General features: G+C 35.8%; 1 protein-coding gene across 1 annotated transcript in view; it reads right to left on the reverse strand.

Annotated features, from left to right (window-relative positions):
- Window positions 1-16,370, reverse strand: part of BANK1 (B-cell scaffold protein with ankyrin repeats 1) — a 538,680-nt gene that overhangs the window by 398,468 nt on the left and 123,842 nt on the right. Inside the window, exons 3-4 of the mRNA XM_006872727.1 lie at window positions 13,232-13,370; window positions 10,122-10,255 (exon numbers count right to left, since the gene is read on the reverse strand). Coding sequence (XP_006872789.1) covers window positions 10,122-10,255; window positions 13,232-13,370 — 273 coding nt within the window. The remainder of the gene's footprint in view (window positions 1-10,121; window positions 10,256-13,231; window positions 13,371-16,370) is intronic.

The raw sequence follows: 16,370 nt of genomic DNA on the forward strand, positions 1-16,370 counted from the left end.
CAACAACTAATCTGTGATCAATCATTTTAACTTTCATTCATCTCTAGGGATATATAAGAGGAATATGTTTATATGATTATATTACTTAAAAATAAATCAACTATTTAAACAAGAAACTAAGAAAGAAAAAAAAAGAGATAATTGTTTGAACAGAACAAGAATCGTTTAAGAATTTATCCTTTGAGATTTAATCTGTATGCTGAGCAAATTATCTGAGAAACTGGATTATACCAAAAATATTCTGGCGTCAGGATTGCAGTATGTAGATGATATAACCTTATTTGCTGGAAGTGAAGAGGACTCAAAGACTATAATTCTCAGTATGGATTGCACCTCAATGTAAAGAAAATTAAAACCCTGACAACTGGTCCAGTAAATAACATCATGATAAATGGAGAAAAGTTTGAAGTTGGCAAACACTTCATTTTGCTTGAATCCATAATCAACCCTTATGGAAGCAGCAATCAAGAAATCAAAAGACAGACTATTGCATTCAGTAAATCTGCTGCAAAAAAAACTCTCTAAAGTGTTAAAGAGCAAAGATATCAGATTAGAACTAGGATGTGCCTGTTCCAAGTCATGGAGCATTCAATCACCTCACATGCATGTAAAAGTAGAGCACTGAATAAGGAAGACCTGAGAAAAATCAATGCATTTGAATTATGGTGTTGTAAAAGAACAGTGAAATTACCATGGATTACCAGAAGACTAAACTAATCTGTGTTGAGGTAGTATAGTCAGAATGCTCCTTAGAAGCCTGAATCTCTCATGTTTTGGACACTTTATCTGTTAAGGACCAACCCCTGGAGAAGCATATCATTCTTGGTAAAATGGAAGGTCAGTCAACAACAGGAAAACCCCAAAGAGATAGACAGCAGCAGCAAAAAAGGCCCAAACATTATAGGATTGTACAGCATCAGGCAGTGTTAGGTTCTGTTGTGCAGAGGGTTAGTATGAGTCAGACCCAACTTGAATGTACGTAACAACAGTAACATTTGAAAGCAAAACCAAATGTCAAAAGAATACCCCAGAGTTCCTGTAAAAAGCACATTGTTGGCTGGCCTTCAACCTCCAGGAACAAGCCACACTAAAACACATATGCACTCCATCCTTTTGTTATTGTAAATAGTGCTGTTATGAACATTGGAGTGCACAGAAAATGTCACCGTGGTCCCTTCATAATTTCAGGTAAAGTCGATCTTTCACCATTTTTATCAGAATAAGGAGAACTCATGAGGCCCAAAAGTCAGTGGATTTGGAGGTATACCATGTCTTATATAGTCTATGATTCTACAGAATTTCATTTTTTTCTTTCTTCCAGGTTTGCAATAGAGTTTGATCTAATCTAAGAACCCAGTCACAGAATAGTTAAACTTCTAAGTAGCAAAATCTCTAAACCATTTTCATTGAATCAATTTCTATTCATGGCAATACCATATATGTCAGAGTAGAAGTGAGTTTTCAATGGTTTATTTATCTGAGGTAGATTCCAGGCCCTCCTGAAAGCTTCTAGGTGGATTTCACTCAATCTTTTAATTAGCAGCCAAGAATGCGAGCCGTAGCATCCAGAGATTAGCAAGACTCCTAACCTATTTTAAAATACATAAATTAAACTTACTCTCTTAATGTCACTTCCATCTGTGATGGTACTTGTAATCTCCTCATACAAAATCAAATACTTCTTTCTGGCAATGAAAACCTGAATTAATCTGTGATTGTCTAATATTCCTTTCACTAGATCACTAGGGATTGATGGAGGGGAGAAATCCAAAGACCCAATGACAATACTTTCTTACTGCTCAGTTTTCACTTACATTTTTGAATGATGGTAAGAATTAATCACTATCTTCTACTTATCTCAGATATATATATAATTCAATTAACTCAAAGCTGTAGAAGAAATTATGACTTGCATATTTGCCATTATGAAACCTATGCAGAATTCATAGATCACATTTAATTTTCACTATATACAAGGGTGTGTTATTTTCCCTAATAGCAAAATTAACAAAAATGTATTTTGAGAACTAGTATACGTTTTTGGTAATTGAGGACTAATAATTCCATATACTATATTTTTTAAAGTTTTTATTGTGCATTGAATGATAGCCCCTCCATCTTTCCATGTCATCATCTCTGCCTGCATCTCTGGTGGCTCAGTTTCTCTGGATAGGATCCTGCACTATGCCCTTTTCCCTTGATGATCCTAGGGTCCTCTGCTCCTGGGCTGCAAGATTAACCACTCCCTTCCTTTAGTTACAAAATGTCTACCTTTACATTTACAACATTCACAATCAGTCCTGATAGCAATTATTCACTAATGAACTGCAAAAGTCTTATCCCATCTCCTTTCACCAGCCTTGTCCAGACAGGTTGGAAACCACTCAGTGGAGATATTACCTTCCCTCACACCCTCTGAAACTAGGGTTCCTCTTGAAAGCATGTAAGCCAGTCACTTTGTACCCCCCCAATTTTGGGTAGCCAATATCTAAGTTGCCCATTCCTGTCAACCTTCTATACTGAGGAGGCAGGAATGATCCTCATTGTAAAGATTCATTCCCTCTTTTGAGCTATTATATCCATAAGTATAGGTCAAGTTCATCCAGTTGTAGAGGATTACTCTTTTTTACCTCTTCTTTCTTCCTCTAGTCAAGTTCTGATCATGCAGCCATTGAAATCAGGTCAAATTGGTACTCTCTGCAAGTATGGCTGTTCGTGTGCATTTCCCCTCACATCATATCAGCTGGACACTTCACTCTCCACTCTAGTCCTCTCTGGCTATGTCCCTGTCCCTGGGCTCAGGAGTCCCCAGGTGTCACTATACTGCTGGCCAACGAGGTTTTAATCCAGGTTGACATGGTCAGATTTAGCTCACAACTTCATTGCTGTTTTTTCCCCACTCCCCCTTATTAATAGACCAACGTGGTCACCAGTAAACTACATAACTGCTCGTGTATTCCCCTTGAGTCTCAGTTTTGGAAGGGGGTTTGCCCATAGGAGACCCAACGACTTGTCTCGATGGCTCCCTCGTGAACAACTTGCTTGTTCTTGTAGTAGTCAATAAGACTGCCATTATTGTTTTTGATTTTTCCTCCTGGTGTTTCTTTCAAGAAGCATCTGTTTTTCTTCTAGCCATTCCAGTCTGGTCTGCTTGTCCTTTCAAGTGGAAATTTCCCACCTCATAAGATTTGAAGATTCTGGATGGGGATAAGGTTTCTACCTGTGATCTTATGAAATGCAAAGGTTTTGCAAGAAGCCTTCTTCACTGGGCAAGTTCTAGCCCCATTTTAGGTATTCCAATCAGTTATAGACTGAAGATTGACTTAAAAGCTATCTATGGTGATACTTCTGACTATTCCTTTCTCTCTGCCTCAAGTGTCTATTTTACAAGAGTAGGCAAAAGAAACTAAGATTCAAAAGACAGCCAAGCATATCAATATTATTTCTCCTCTTTTACACATTCAAACCATGCCTTAATCCGTGTATCCCAGAGTCCTGTTGTTCTAAGGTTGAGCATACATTACTGTTTACCTCTGTCACACTTAGCACATACAAACCTGCCTAAATATTCTCCATCCGCCTTGTTCATCTATTCCCCTCATCCTTCTTGTGTATTGCCCCCACCCAGAACCCAAAGTTTTCTGTGTCTATTCCCTATCCTGTGTCCACCGTCACTTCCTTCCCCTCGACCAACCCCCTATATCCCAGTAAACAACAATTTTGTTGTTGTTGTTCCCTTTTAGTATGGGTATTTTTCTTAAATTTTTACAATAATGGTTACGAATCGGGCTGTGAACCTCAAGGTCGGCAGTTCGAAACTACCAGCGGTTCTGCGGGAGAAAGATGAGGCAGTCTGCTCCCGTAAAGATTTACAGCCTCGGAAACTCTGTGTAGGGTCGCTATGAGTCGGAACCGACTCCACAGCACATAACAACAACAACAACATCAACAGTATTTCTCCTTTTGTGACTGACTAATTTCACCCAGCATAATTCCCTTAAGGTTCATTCTTGTTATTCAATGGCTTGCAGCTTCTTTGCTATTCTTCAAGATAGCATAATATTCCATTGTATGTATGCACCAAAGTTTGTTTATCCATTCTTCAGTTGATGGGCACTTTGGCTGTCTCCATCTTTTTGCTATTGTAAATAGTGCTGCTATGAACATTGGTGTGCATATATCTACTCTTGTTATAGCTCGTATTTCTTGTGGGTAAATACCAAGTAGAGGAATTGCTGGAACATGAGGTACTTGTATTTCCAACCATCTGAGGAAGTGCCATATTGCTTTCCAGAGAGGCTGAATGATTTTGCAATCTCACCAACAATGTAGGAGGTTCCCAGTCTCTCCACATCCTTGCCAGCATTTATTGTCCTCTAGATTTTTTATCTTTTCTGTTATTGCAGGTATGAGATGATATCTCATTGTTGTTTTGATTTGCATCTCTCTAATGGGTAGTGAACATGAACATTTCTTCATATGTTTGTTGGCTGCCCGAATCTCCTCTATGGTAGTGTCTGTTCATGTCCTATGCCCATTTTTTAATGGGGTTATTTGACTGTTTTCTGTAGAGGTGTTGTAGTTTCCTAAATATTTTAGAAATGAGTCCCTTGTCTGATGTATCAGCAAAAGGTTTTTTCCCATTCTGTGGGTTTCCTTTTTATTCTTTTGGTGAAGTCTTTTGATGCACAGATGCACAGAAGTTTTTAATATTTAGTATGTCCCAATCATCTATTTTGTCTACTTTTTTTTGTGGAGGTTTCAAAATATTTGGTAGTCTGTGTGCATCCTGTATTAGAGCCCTCAAAATTGTCCCAAGTTTTTCATTGATGGCCCTTATAATTCTGGGATTCAAATTTAGGTCTTTAATCCATGCTGAGTCAGTTTTGGTATACAGCTTGAGGTAAAGGTCTTGTTTCAATCTTTTACATATCACTTTCCAGTTCTGCCAGAACAATTTGTTGAAGAGACTATCTCCTCCCCATGCAATATACTTAGGCCCTTTGTCAAAAATCAGTTGGCTGTACGTGGATGGGTTAAATTCTGGATTCTGGTTCATTGATCAATGTATCTTTCATTGTACCAGTACCAAGCTGTTTTAACCACTGTAGCCATGTAGTAAATTTTGAAATCAGGGCGTGAAAGGCTTCTAACTTTAATCTTCTTTCTAAGCAGTGTTTTACTTATCATGGGTCTCTTTCCTTTCCATATAAAGTTTGTAATGGTTTTTTCTATCTCTTTGAAGTATGTTGTTGAAATCTGGATTGGGGTTGCATTATACGTGCAGATTGCTTTAGACAGTATTGACATTTTTACAATGTTAAGTCTTCCCATCAGGAGCATGGTATATTCTGCCATTTTTTTAAGTCTTTTTGGTTTCTTGTAGTAGTGTTTCACAGTTTTCTTTGTATAGGTCTTTTGTTTCTCTGGTTACATTTATTCCTAGATAGTTCATCCTTTGGGCAGCACTTGTAAATGGTATTACTTTCCTACCATCCTTTTCAGCACTGTCATTATTAGTATAGAGGAATCCAACTAATTTTTGTGCGTTGATCTTATACCCTGCCACCGCTGAATCTTTCAATCAAGTCTAGTAACTTTTTTACTGAGCCTTTGGGGTCATATTGTCTGCAAACAGAGAGAGTTTTACTTCTTCTTTGCCAATTTGGATTCCTTAATTCCCCTATCTTGTTGTATAGCTCTGGCTAATACTTCCAACACAGTATTGAGTAGGAGTGGTGATAAAGGGCATCCTTGTCTGGTTCCTGTTGGCATAGGGAAGGCTTTCAGTTTCTCTCCATTGAGAGTAATGTAGGCTGTTGGTTTTGTATGTATGCACGTAATTATGTTCAGCAATTTCCCTTCCATTCCTACTCTGTTTGGTGTTTTTATCAGGAATGGATGTTGGATTTTGTCAAATGTCTTTTCTGCATCAGTCAATATGATCATGTGGTTCTTTTTCTTTTTCTTATTGACATGGTGAATTACACTGATTGTTTTTCTAATGTTGAACCATCCTTGCATCCATGATATGAATCCCACTTGGTCATGATGTATTATTTTTTTGATATGCTATTGGATTCTGTTGGCTAGGATTTTGTTGAGAATTTTTGCATCTAAGTTCATGAGGGATATTGGTCTAATTTTCTTTCTTAGTGATGTCTTTCCCTGGTTTTGGTATGAGGGCTATGCTTGCTTCATATAATGTGTTAGGAAGTTTTCCATCCTCTTCTATATTCTGGGATAATTTGAGTAGAATTGGTGACAGCTCTTCTGTGAATGTTTGGTAAAACTCACCAGTGAAGCCATCTGGACCTGAACATTTGGCTGGGAGATTATTGATGACCTGATCAATTTCTCTTCAGGTTTCCTACTTCACTCTGTGTAAGTTTAGGGAGGTTGTGTTTTTCTAAAAATAGATTCATCTCTTCTAAGTTTTCAAAATTTTTGGAGTACAACTCTTCATAGTATGCCTATGTATGCCTAGTATGCCTTCTCAAAGTAGAGTTGACTGTGATGATGTGAATGGAGCAATGCCTTCAGAACCTTCATTTGGTGATGGAGAACAACTCAAAATGAGGAGAAACAGCTGTAAACATCCATCAATAATCATAACATGGAATGTATGACGTATGAAGCTAGGAAAATTGGAAATTGTCCGAATGAAATGGGATGCATAAACATTGATATCCTTGGCATTAGTGAGCTAAAATTGACTGATATTGGCCATTTTGAATCTGACAATCACATGGTGAACTATGCCAGTAATAACGAATTGAGTAGGAATGGCGTTACATTCATCATCAAAAAGAGCATATCAAGAGCTGACTTGAAGTACAATGCTGTCTGATAAGATAATATCCATACGCCTACAAGGATGACCAGTTAATACCATTATTATTAAAATTTATGCACCACACCACTAAAGTGAAGATGAAATTGAAGTATTAAATTGAACTTCTTCTGTCTGAAATTGATAATGCATGCAGTCAAGGTGTATTTATAATTACTAGCAATTAGAATGCAAATGTTGGAAACAAAGAGGAAGGATCAGTAGTTGGAAAATATGGCCTTGGTGATAGGATGTATGCTGGAGATTGCATGAGAGAATTGTGCAAAATCAATAAGTTCTTCATTGCAAATACTTTTTTTAAACAACTAAAAGATGACTATACAAAAGACCTCACCAGATGAAATACACAGAATTCAAATTAATTTCATTTGTGGAAAGACAGTGGAAAAGTGCCATATAATCAGCCAAAGCAAGGTCAATGGCAGACTGGAACAGATTATAAATAGTTCATATGCAAGGTCAGGCTGAAGCTGAAGAAAATTAAAACAAGTCCACAATAGCTAAAATATAATCTTAAACATACCCCATCTGAGTTTAAACATCATGCCAAGATCATATTTAATGCATTCAGCACCAAAGACTGAAGAAAAGATGAGTTGAGGGATGACTTCAAGAACATCATGCAGAAAGAAAGCAAAAGGTTATTAAAGAGACAAGAAAGAAGGAAAAGACCAAAATGGATGTCAGAAGAGACTCTGATACTTGCTCTCCAGCATAGAGATGCTAAAACATACAGAACAAATGAGGTGATAAAATAAGCTGAATAGAATATTTCAAAAGGCAGTTCAAGAAGACAAAGTCGAACATACTGAAATGTACAAAGACCAGGAATTAGAAAGACAAAACGTAAGAATACACTTAGCTTCCGCAAGCTGAGGGAACTGAAGAAAAAAATACAAGCTCAACTTGTGTTATTCAGAGATTCTTTGGGTAAATTATTGAATGATGCAGAAACTATTAAAAGAAGATGGAAGGAATACACAGAGTCACTGTACCATAAATAAATGGTCGATGTTCAACCATTTCAAGAGGCAGAATATGATCAAGAGCCAATGATCTTGAAGGAAGAAATCCAAGATGGAATGAAGGCGCTGGCAACGAACAAGCCTCCAGGAACTGATAGAATACAAATTGAAATGCTTCAACAAACTGATGCAATGTTTACTTACTAATGTCAAAACTAGGTGCTCACTCATCTATGTCAACAATTATAGAAGACAGCTACCTGGCCAGTTGATTGGAAAAGATTCATATTTGTGCCCATTCCAAAGAAAGGTGACTCAACAGAATGTCATCATCAAACTATATCATTAAAATATAGGCAATTGAAATTATACTGAAAATAATTCAAAAACTGTTGCAACAGTACACCAACAAGGAGCTTCCAGAAATTCAAGGCAGAATCAGAAGAGGACTTGTAACGAGGGTAACATTGCTGACATCAGATGCATCTTGGCTGAAAGCAGAGAATACCAGAAAGATATTTACTTTTGCTTTATTGACTATGCAAAGGCTTTTGATTGACTGGCTCATAATAAAGTATTGTGCATAAGGGTTGCATCATTTACCATACGTGTTCCTTCTGTATGCTGAGCAAATAATCTAAGACCCTGGATTATAGAAATGATATCAGGATTGGAGGAAGACACATTAACACCTCCAATATGCAGATGACACAACATTGTATGCTGAGAGCAAGGAGGACTTAAAATACTTACTGATGAATATCAAAGAAACAGCTTTCAGTATGGATTGTACCTCAATAAAAAGAAAACAAAAATCCTGACAAGTGGACCAAAAAATAACAACCCGATAAATGGACAAAAGGTTGAAGATTTTAAAAACTTGGATTTAATTAAATCCCCAATCAATATTCATAGAAGCATAAGTGAAGAAATCAAATAACGTATTGCATTAAGAAAATTTGCTACAAAGACGTCAGTTTGAGGACTAAGGTGAACCTAACACAAGCTAAGGTATTTGTAATTGCTCATATTCATGTTAAAGTTGTACAATAAATAAGGAAGAGCAGAGAAGAATTGATGCATTTGAATTTGGTGTTGGTGAAGAATATTGAAAGTACTGTGGATTTCCAGAAGAACAAAAAAATCTGTTTTAGAAGAGGTACAAGCAGAATGTTCCTTCTAAATGAGGATGATCAAGGGTTCCCTTTTTGTAGTTTGGACATATTATCAAGAGACTTGGAATATGGAGGGAGGTTCATAAAAAAAAAAGAAGACCCACAATGGGATGGATTGACACAGTAGCAACAACAGTGGGCTCAGGCTTAGCAACAGTTGTAAGATGGTGCAGGTCTGTGCAGTATTTCGTTCTGCTGTGCATAGTCAATATTAGTCAGAACCTACCCAAAAGCACCTGAGAACAACAGCAAAATGAAAGGACATTTTCAATGTAGGCAGTGGATTCTGAACCTATATGTCCCCTGAAAAAATTCCATGCAATTGACTTTTGAGAAAATTAGAAGCTCCTCACCAGGTCTTCACTGTTGTGCTTTTTTTCTGTTCTGTTCTTTTCTGTTCTGTGCTTTATTGTGTTCTGCATTAGAAGTGCCTCACCAGGTCTTCACCGCAGTACTTTATTCTGTTCTGCATAGGATCACTATGAGTCAGAGATGACTCGACAACAACTAACAACTTTGTTACAAGTGAGGAATTAATATTGGGCTTCAAAATGCCATTTCATATATCATTAGAAATTTTTAGATAATTTCTTATTCCCAATAAACATTACTAATATAAATAACAGTTTTTGCCCAGGTAACTACGGTAAATGGAATTTAAGAAAAAGATATACTAAGCTTGAAAATTTCCACTTGGAAATAATAATTTCTTAATTAACAACGTATACTCCCGTTCTGATGATATACTTGGTATGTCTGACTCCTTAACCCCAAAACAGTTTCTTTTAATTTTGTGCTGTCCAAATCTGGATAAAGAGGAAATTACTGTCTTAAGAGTTCTCCTTAATCCTCTCTCTTTCTTTATCTGCTCTGTAACAGCTTTGAAATGAGCCTATTACAAAAGCTATTTTGTAATGGATAGTCTGTCTTCATTTGACATTATCTGGAATGACCTGACATAAGCAAACTAATTTATCTGCATCTATGTACCACAGAGGTTAGCTTCTTCTGTTATTATTGATCAGTAACTCATTCAATCAACATTTAGACTTTAAAGCATGCATTCTCTTTTCCCACATTAGCTCTTTAGCTTACTTTATTATTAACATCATGGAACGATCAACTTACCTGACATGTTCCATATCCTGGATCTGCCACTCGAAACACTATCTCCTTTGCTGTTGTATAGTATTTTATCTCTGTTGTCGCCTTAACAATTCCATTACTGTAGATATTTACACTGACAGAGCCAGCAGGAAAATCTTATAAAATACAAACAAGAGTTAAGAGGTGGATATTTAATATGTATACGTATATGTTGTTGTTAAGTGCCTTTGAGTCGATTCCGACCTATAGGGACCCTATATCAGGTTTCCAAGGAGCAGCTGGTGAGTTACGGCTTTGCAGTCTGGCGCATTAACCCACAGCGCCACACCAGAACTATATATATATATCACATTATTGCAGCTTTTAGAGAATATGAAGAAAGGCTTTAAAAATTCATAACAATTTTAGTAAACACTGTCATTGGTGTAGCACTGTACGATAAGCACTAGACCCCATGGTCGGTTTGAATTACGAGGTTGGTGTTTCCAACTCACCAGTTGCTCTTCAGATTCCCTATGAATGGTTGCTATGACTTGAAACCAACTCAACACCACTTAACAACAGTATCACTTAATTATTTAAAGCAGAATGTATTGTTTTTTTAAGGGAGAATATCCTTAAGATATAATAATGCATACTAAAATTGTAATTGAAATAAAAGCAAAACACTAACCTTTTTGGAGTGATGTATAATTGTCTTAACATAATATGAGTATGATAAACTATCACTACAAAATCATAGAAAACTTTATTCAGCAAAAATGTCAAAATGTAAAACTTGTTTCTCAACAGATCCTCAATATAGGTCAACAAATTTCTGAAGTCAGTCTTTACATCTTTGTAACCCTTTCCCCCCAAATTCTGTGCTCTTTGATTTAGAGCACACCAAAACTTCAGTTTAGGTACCCTCAAGGAACTCAAATTGTGATTAAGCATTCTTTGAGTTTTTAAAACAAAAATAAGTCTAAAGTGGCAAGACCAGGGCTGTAGTAAGGATGGAATAAGGTTTTACAACAAAATTCTCATAGTATAGTAGTATAGTCATTACTATCCTCCAATAACAAATACATAGCTGTGATGGGGATCTTCATCTGTTTCTGCAGTTCAATTTTCCTGCGTTTTTCTCACCAAGGCAGTTTTCAACTTTTTTTTTTTTTTTTTTAATGGAGGTTTTGTCAATTGCACATCTTAGGTTGTTATTAAGACTTCCTTCCTTTAAATTCTCTTAGTTTTACTGTTGTGCTTCAAGAAAATTGATCACAATTACACATTTGTTTTTGTTGTTAATTATGAGTAGAAGTGGCTTTTCCTTATAGCAACCATAAGCACACAGAATGAAGCACTGCCCTGTCCAGCATCATCCTCACATTGTTTTTATTCATAAGTCAATCATTGATCCTTCTAAAGGGACAATTCCCTCCTGATAACACATATGAAGTATGAGAAATAAAATCTCACTATACTTGTTTCTAAGGAATATTCTGTCTGTACTTCTTCCAAGATAAATTTGTTTGCTCTTCTGGAATTCCATGGTACATTCAGTAATTTTAGCCAACACTATAACTCAAAAGCATCAATTCTTCTATGGTCTTTTTTATTCATTGTCAAACTTTCACTTGTACATGAGGTGATTGAAAATTATATGGCTAGGTTCAGGTATACCTGAGTTCTCAAAGTGACATCTTTGCTGTGATAGTTAAGGTATTGCGTCAATTTGATTGGGCTAAGATTCTTATTAGTGTAGCAGTTGTTAAGAGCCATCGAATTGGTTTAAATTCATAGGGATCCTATATAGGATTCCCGAGGAGCAGCTGGTAGGTTTGAATTGATGACCTCATGGTTTGCAGTCTAGAATGAATTCTACAATGCCACACAGTTAAGATGTAATAACTCCTCATTATAACATATTATATAATATAATCACTTCCTGCATGGTGTGACCTGATGTGATAAGCCCTGATCTGAAGTAATTATTATATGTGTTGTCAATCTTCACTTCTGTGATATTAGTAAGGTCTAATGCAGTCTACAAGATTAGGTTTTATCTTAAGTTGATCTCTTTTGAGATATAAAAGGAGAAAGAAATAAACAGAGAAAGAGGAATCTACTGCCATGAGACAGAAGAACCTGGAGTGGAGTGTGCCCTTTGATCCTGGTGCCCCTTCTCTCTGAGGATCCTAGACTCAAGAAGCCAAAATACATGGAGATCTCGCAGGAATGCTGGGCCTACAGATTTTGAAAGGAAACAAGGGCTTTTTCCCAGAGCCAACAAACAAGAAAAGTTTTCTCCAAGAGCCAGCATTTTAAATTTGGACTTTAGTCTCCTAAACTGTGATAGAATAAACTTCTGTTTATTTAAGACACCCATCTGTGGTATGACTGCTATAGATAACTCAGATATTTCCTTTGTAATATTTTAAAGTGGCATTTTGTAGCAGTTTTGCCAAATGCCATACATTGTTTTATTTATTGAGTGCTATTTCTATGAGCACTGATTATGGTTCCAAGAAAACGAAATCATTGACAATTTCAATCTTTTCTCCATTTATCATAACTTTGTTTATTGGTACAGTTATGAGGATTTTTATTTTTTTTACATTGAGTTGTAATCCATTCTGAAGGTTGTACTCTTTAATATTCTACAGCAAGTGCTCCAACTTCTATTCACTTTCAGCAAGCAAGGTTGTGTCATCTACATATTGTATCTTGTTAAAGAGTTTTGTTTCAAACTTGGTGTCCTATTCTTCTTTATATTATTTGCTTCTCAAATTATTTGCTAATAAGACTATAAATTTAAACACCTGTTAATCCTAAGGTTACAATAAAGCAAATAATTTTAGGTTCATATTTCATAGGTGGCATATATTAAAGTGCTCCCTGCTGACATATTTAAAAACATGTTACTGGGTATCATTTCACCACATGGTATTTAACCTAAATTCTCATAATTTGCACATTCATACTTATGTGAACCCAGATGAATAATAACAACCTGGTGTATAAAAAAAACTAAACACAGGAAACATCTGCAGAGCAATATTAGTTTCTGTAGGGAAATGAAACCATTTATCATAAATTTATTTAAAAGAACATAGAGTGATGATTTATATTTTTAACGTGAAAGTTCTTACCTAAAGCTTTCATACACCAGACTGTCTTATTCCAAAAGGTTGGCCGTGTTCTAATGCACTTATTATTTGATGTAAATTCAACTTCCACAGTATCACCAATTACTTCATCTCTCAAAATAATGAATATTTCACCAGGATTCTATAACATTAAAATGTTGTCCCATTAAACATTTGGAAAAGCTGACATTACACAGACACACACACACACACAACAACAACAAAAAAAAAACCCATTACTTTTATCAATAATAAAGATTGTACATGATTATTGAATAAGTCTTCTACTGTGTTTGTATTTTCTGCTACAAGATAAGATATGCCAGTGGGATTCAAACTGCATTTTAAATTTGTCAGTTTAGTGTCTACTGAATACTAAATCCTCCCACCATCCCACCCAATGAATACTGTAGTTTTCCATTGTCCCTGTTTCTATGCTATGGGACTCAATTGTAAGTAAAAACAAATGTATTAATATTTTCTTCTATTGCAGCAAGCATAAAGTATATTTCATTAGAAACAAAAATGTAATAGGTTCTGGGGAACATAAAGAGTTTGCCAGCAAGAAGACAAATAACATTTTTTAGGGTCCTAAAGACTAAAATTGCAAAGTGTGTTTTTTTGAGTGAAATATTAATTACATGTCTCTCAATAAAGGGGAAGATAGTCATTCTTAGATACTTCTGGTTATTATCAGTGAAAATACTGACTCTGATGGAGTATTGATAGACAACAGCATAACCCAAAGCAAGGCAACTTAAAGACTATGGTACCTAAGGGTTTGGGAAATGTCATTTTTCCTATGTGCAACAATGCACACTGGAGTTCCCAGGGATGAACAATGTCTCCTAGATCAAGTATTTCTTTCCCATCATAGGCTGTAAAGACTCTTGGTGGGTGTTATAGAATCAGCACTGAACTGTGAATTACCAGGTCAGCAGTTCAAACCCACTACCTGCTCCTTAGAAATCCTATACAGGGTTGCTATGAGTCAGAGTCGACTGGACAGCACTTAACAACAATATAGACTGTAAAGGACTGTGATCAGGTGTCCAGAAAATTAGGTTATCACAGAGATTAGAAGCAATGTAATGGTTCAGAGCTGTCTATCAAATCATGTTATTATGGTTTATATAACTCTCAGCTAATAATTCCCTGAAAGTTTTAAGGTAAAATATAACCAAGAATACGCAACTATTTCCACATTCTTTTACCATGTTCTGGACAGGTATTGATTTGGGGGTTCTTTCTGAATATAGAGTACACATTAGCTCTAAGTGATTCAGCTCAACACTTAAGTTCAGACTTTTATAATTAAAGGTGAAAAACATTTAGATACAAATCTCTTAACCCAAAGCATTGAATACTTAGTGATTCTACATTACCTAATATTATAGGGTGTGGCACTGGGGGACAAGCAATGGACCTCAAAGTCAGTTTGAACCACAGTATCTGCGATTTAAACTCACCACCTACCCATCAGAAACCATATACAGGGTCACTATGGGTCAGAACCAATTTGATGGCACTTAACAACAACAAAACCATGATTATAATTACAATTGTTAGTATTTAGACTGGTATATAGAAGAAAATAATAAAAACTTTGCTCGTAATTCTAAAATTTAAGACTCTTGATATAAAATTATTTGGCATTTAAATGTCTTATATTTTTATTACATAATATTGAACAACAGTCAACTTCAAAAAACAAATTTTAAACAACCCAATTTAATTACATCTTACAAAATTCTATTTTTTGTAGATACTGCTTCTCTTTAGCAAATACAGTAATGGAATAAGCATGTCACCCTTTTATCCAGGTTTTTTTTTTGTTATTGTTTCTTTACCTTTTCCTCTTCCTGATTCTGCAGGCCATTCAGAATCCAAGGGATTGCTTTTAGAATGCATGGAATTAGTGATACATGCAAATGAACAAATAGTTCTTCTTTTTGTCAGTTAAATTTAGCATGGCAGCAAATACTTCTGATGATGCTCAGGAAAGTATTTCTAGATTGCATATATTTACTCTATTTAATTAAAATAAAAATATTCTCAGGACGTGGTTTGAGTTTTGTATGTATATATATATATATATATATATATATATATATATATATATATATAATTTTTGTGTATTTTTAAGTTGTTGTTATTAGGTGATGTTGAGTAGGTACTAATTAACAGCGACCTTGTGCACAACAGAATAAAACACTGCCAAGTCCTGTGCCAATCTCACAATCATTGCTATGCTTCAACACATTGTTGCTGCTACTACACCAGTCCATCTCATTTTTGATCTTCCTTTTTTTCACTGACCTTCCGCTTTACCAAGCATGATATCTTCCTCCACGTACTTGTATCTCCCGATAAGATATCCAAAGTGTGAGAGACGAAGTTTGGCCATTCTGACTTCCAAGGAACACTCTGGTCATACTCCTTCCAATACAGATTGGTTTGTGCCTCTGACAGTCCACAGTATTTTAATATTCTCCTCCAACACCATAACTCAAATACATCAATTGTTCTATGGCCTTCCTTATTTATTGTCCAACTTTCTATACACGTGAGGCTATTGAAAATGTCATGGCTTGGGTCAGATGCACCTTAGTCCTCCAAGTGATATCTTTGCTCTTGAAAACTTTAAAGAAGTCTTCTGAAGCACCTTTTCCTAATGCAATATGCCACTTAGTTTTCTTACTGCTGTTTACATGAGCATTGATGGTTACTCTGAGCAAAATGAAGTCTTCGACAACTTCAGTCTTTTCATCATTTATCTTGATGTTATTTGTTGGTCCAGTCATGCGAATTTTGTTTTCTTTACTTTGAGGTGCAACTCATATGAAGGCAGTGAGTGGTCTTTGATGCTGATCAGTAAGTATTTTATGTCCTCATTTGACATTATCAAAGACTTCATTTTGCTTACCTCAATCATCAACATTCATGGAAGCAGCCATCAAGAAATCAAACAACTTACTGAATTGGGCAAATCTGCATAAGAACTCTTTTAAAAGAGTTCAAGAGCAAAGATGTCCATTTGAAGACTAAGGTGTGCCTCACGCAGGCCATAGTATTTTCAATAACCTCATATGCATCTAAAAGTTGGACAGTAACTAAAGAAGATCATAGAAGAATTGATGTC

This window comes from Chrysochloris asiatica, unplaced genomic scaffold (genome assembly GCF_000296735.1).
Source record: "Chrysochloris asiatica unplaced genomic scaffold, ChrAsi1.0 scaffold00211, whole genome shotgun sequence".
NCBI lineage: Eukaryota > Metazoa > Chordata > Mammalia > Afrosoricida > Chrysochloridae > Chrysochloris > Chrysochloris asiatica.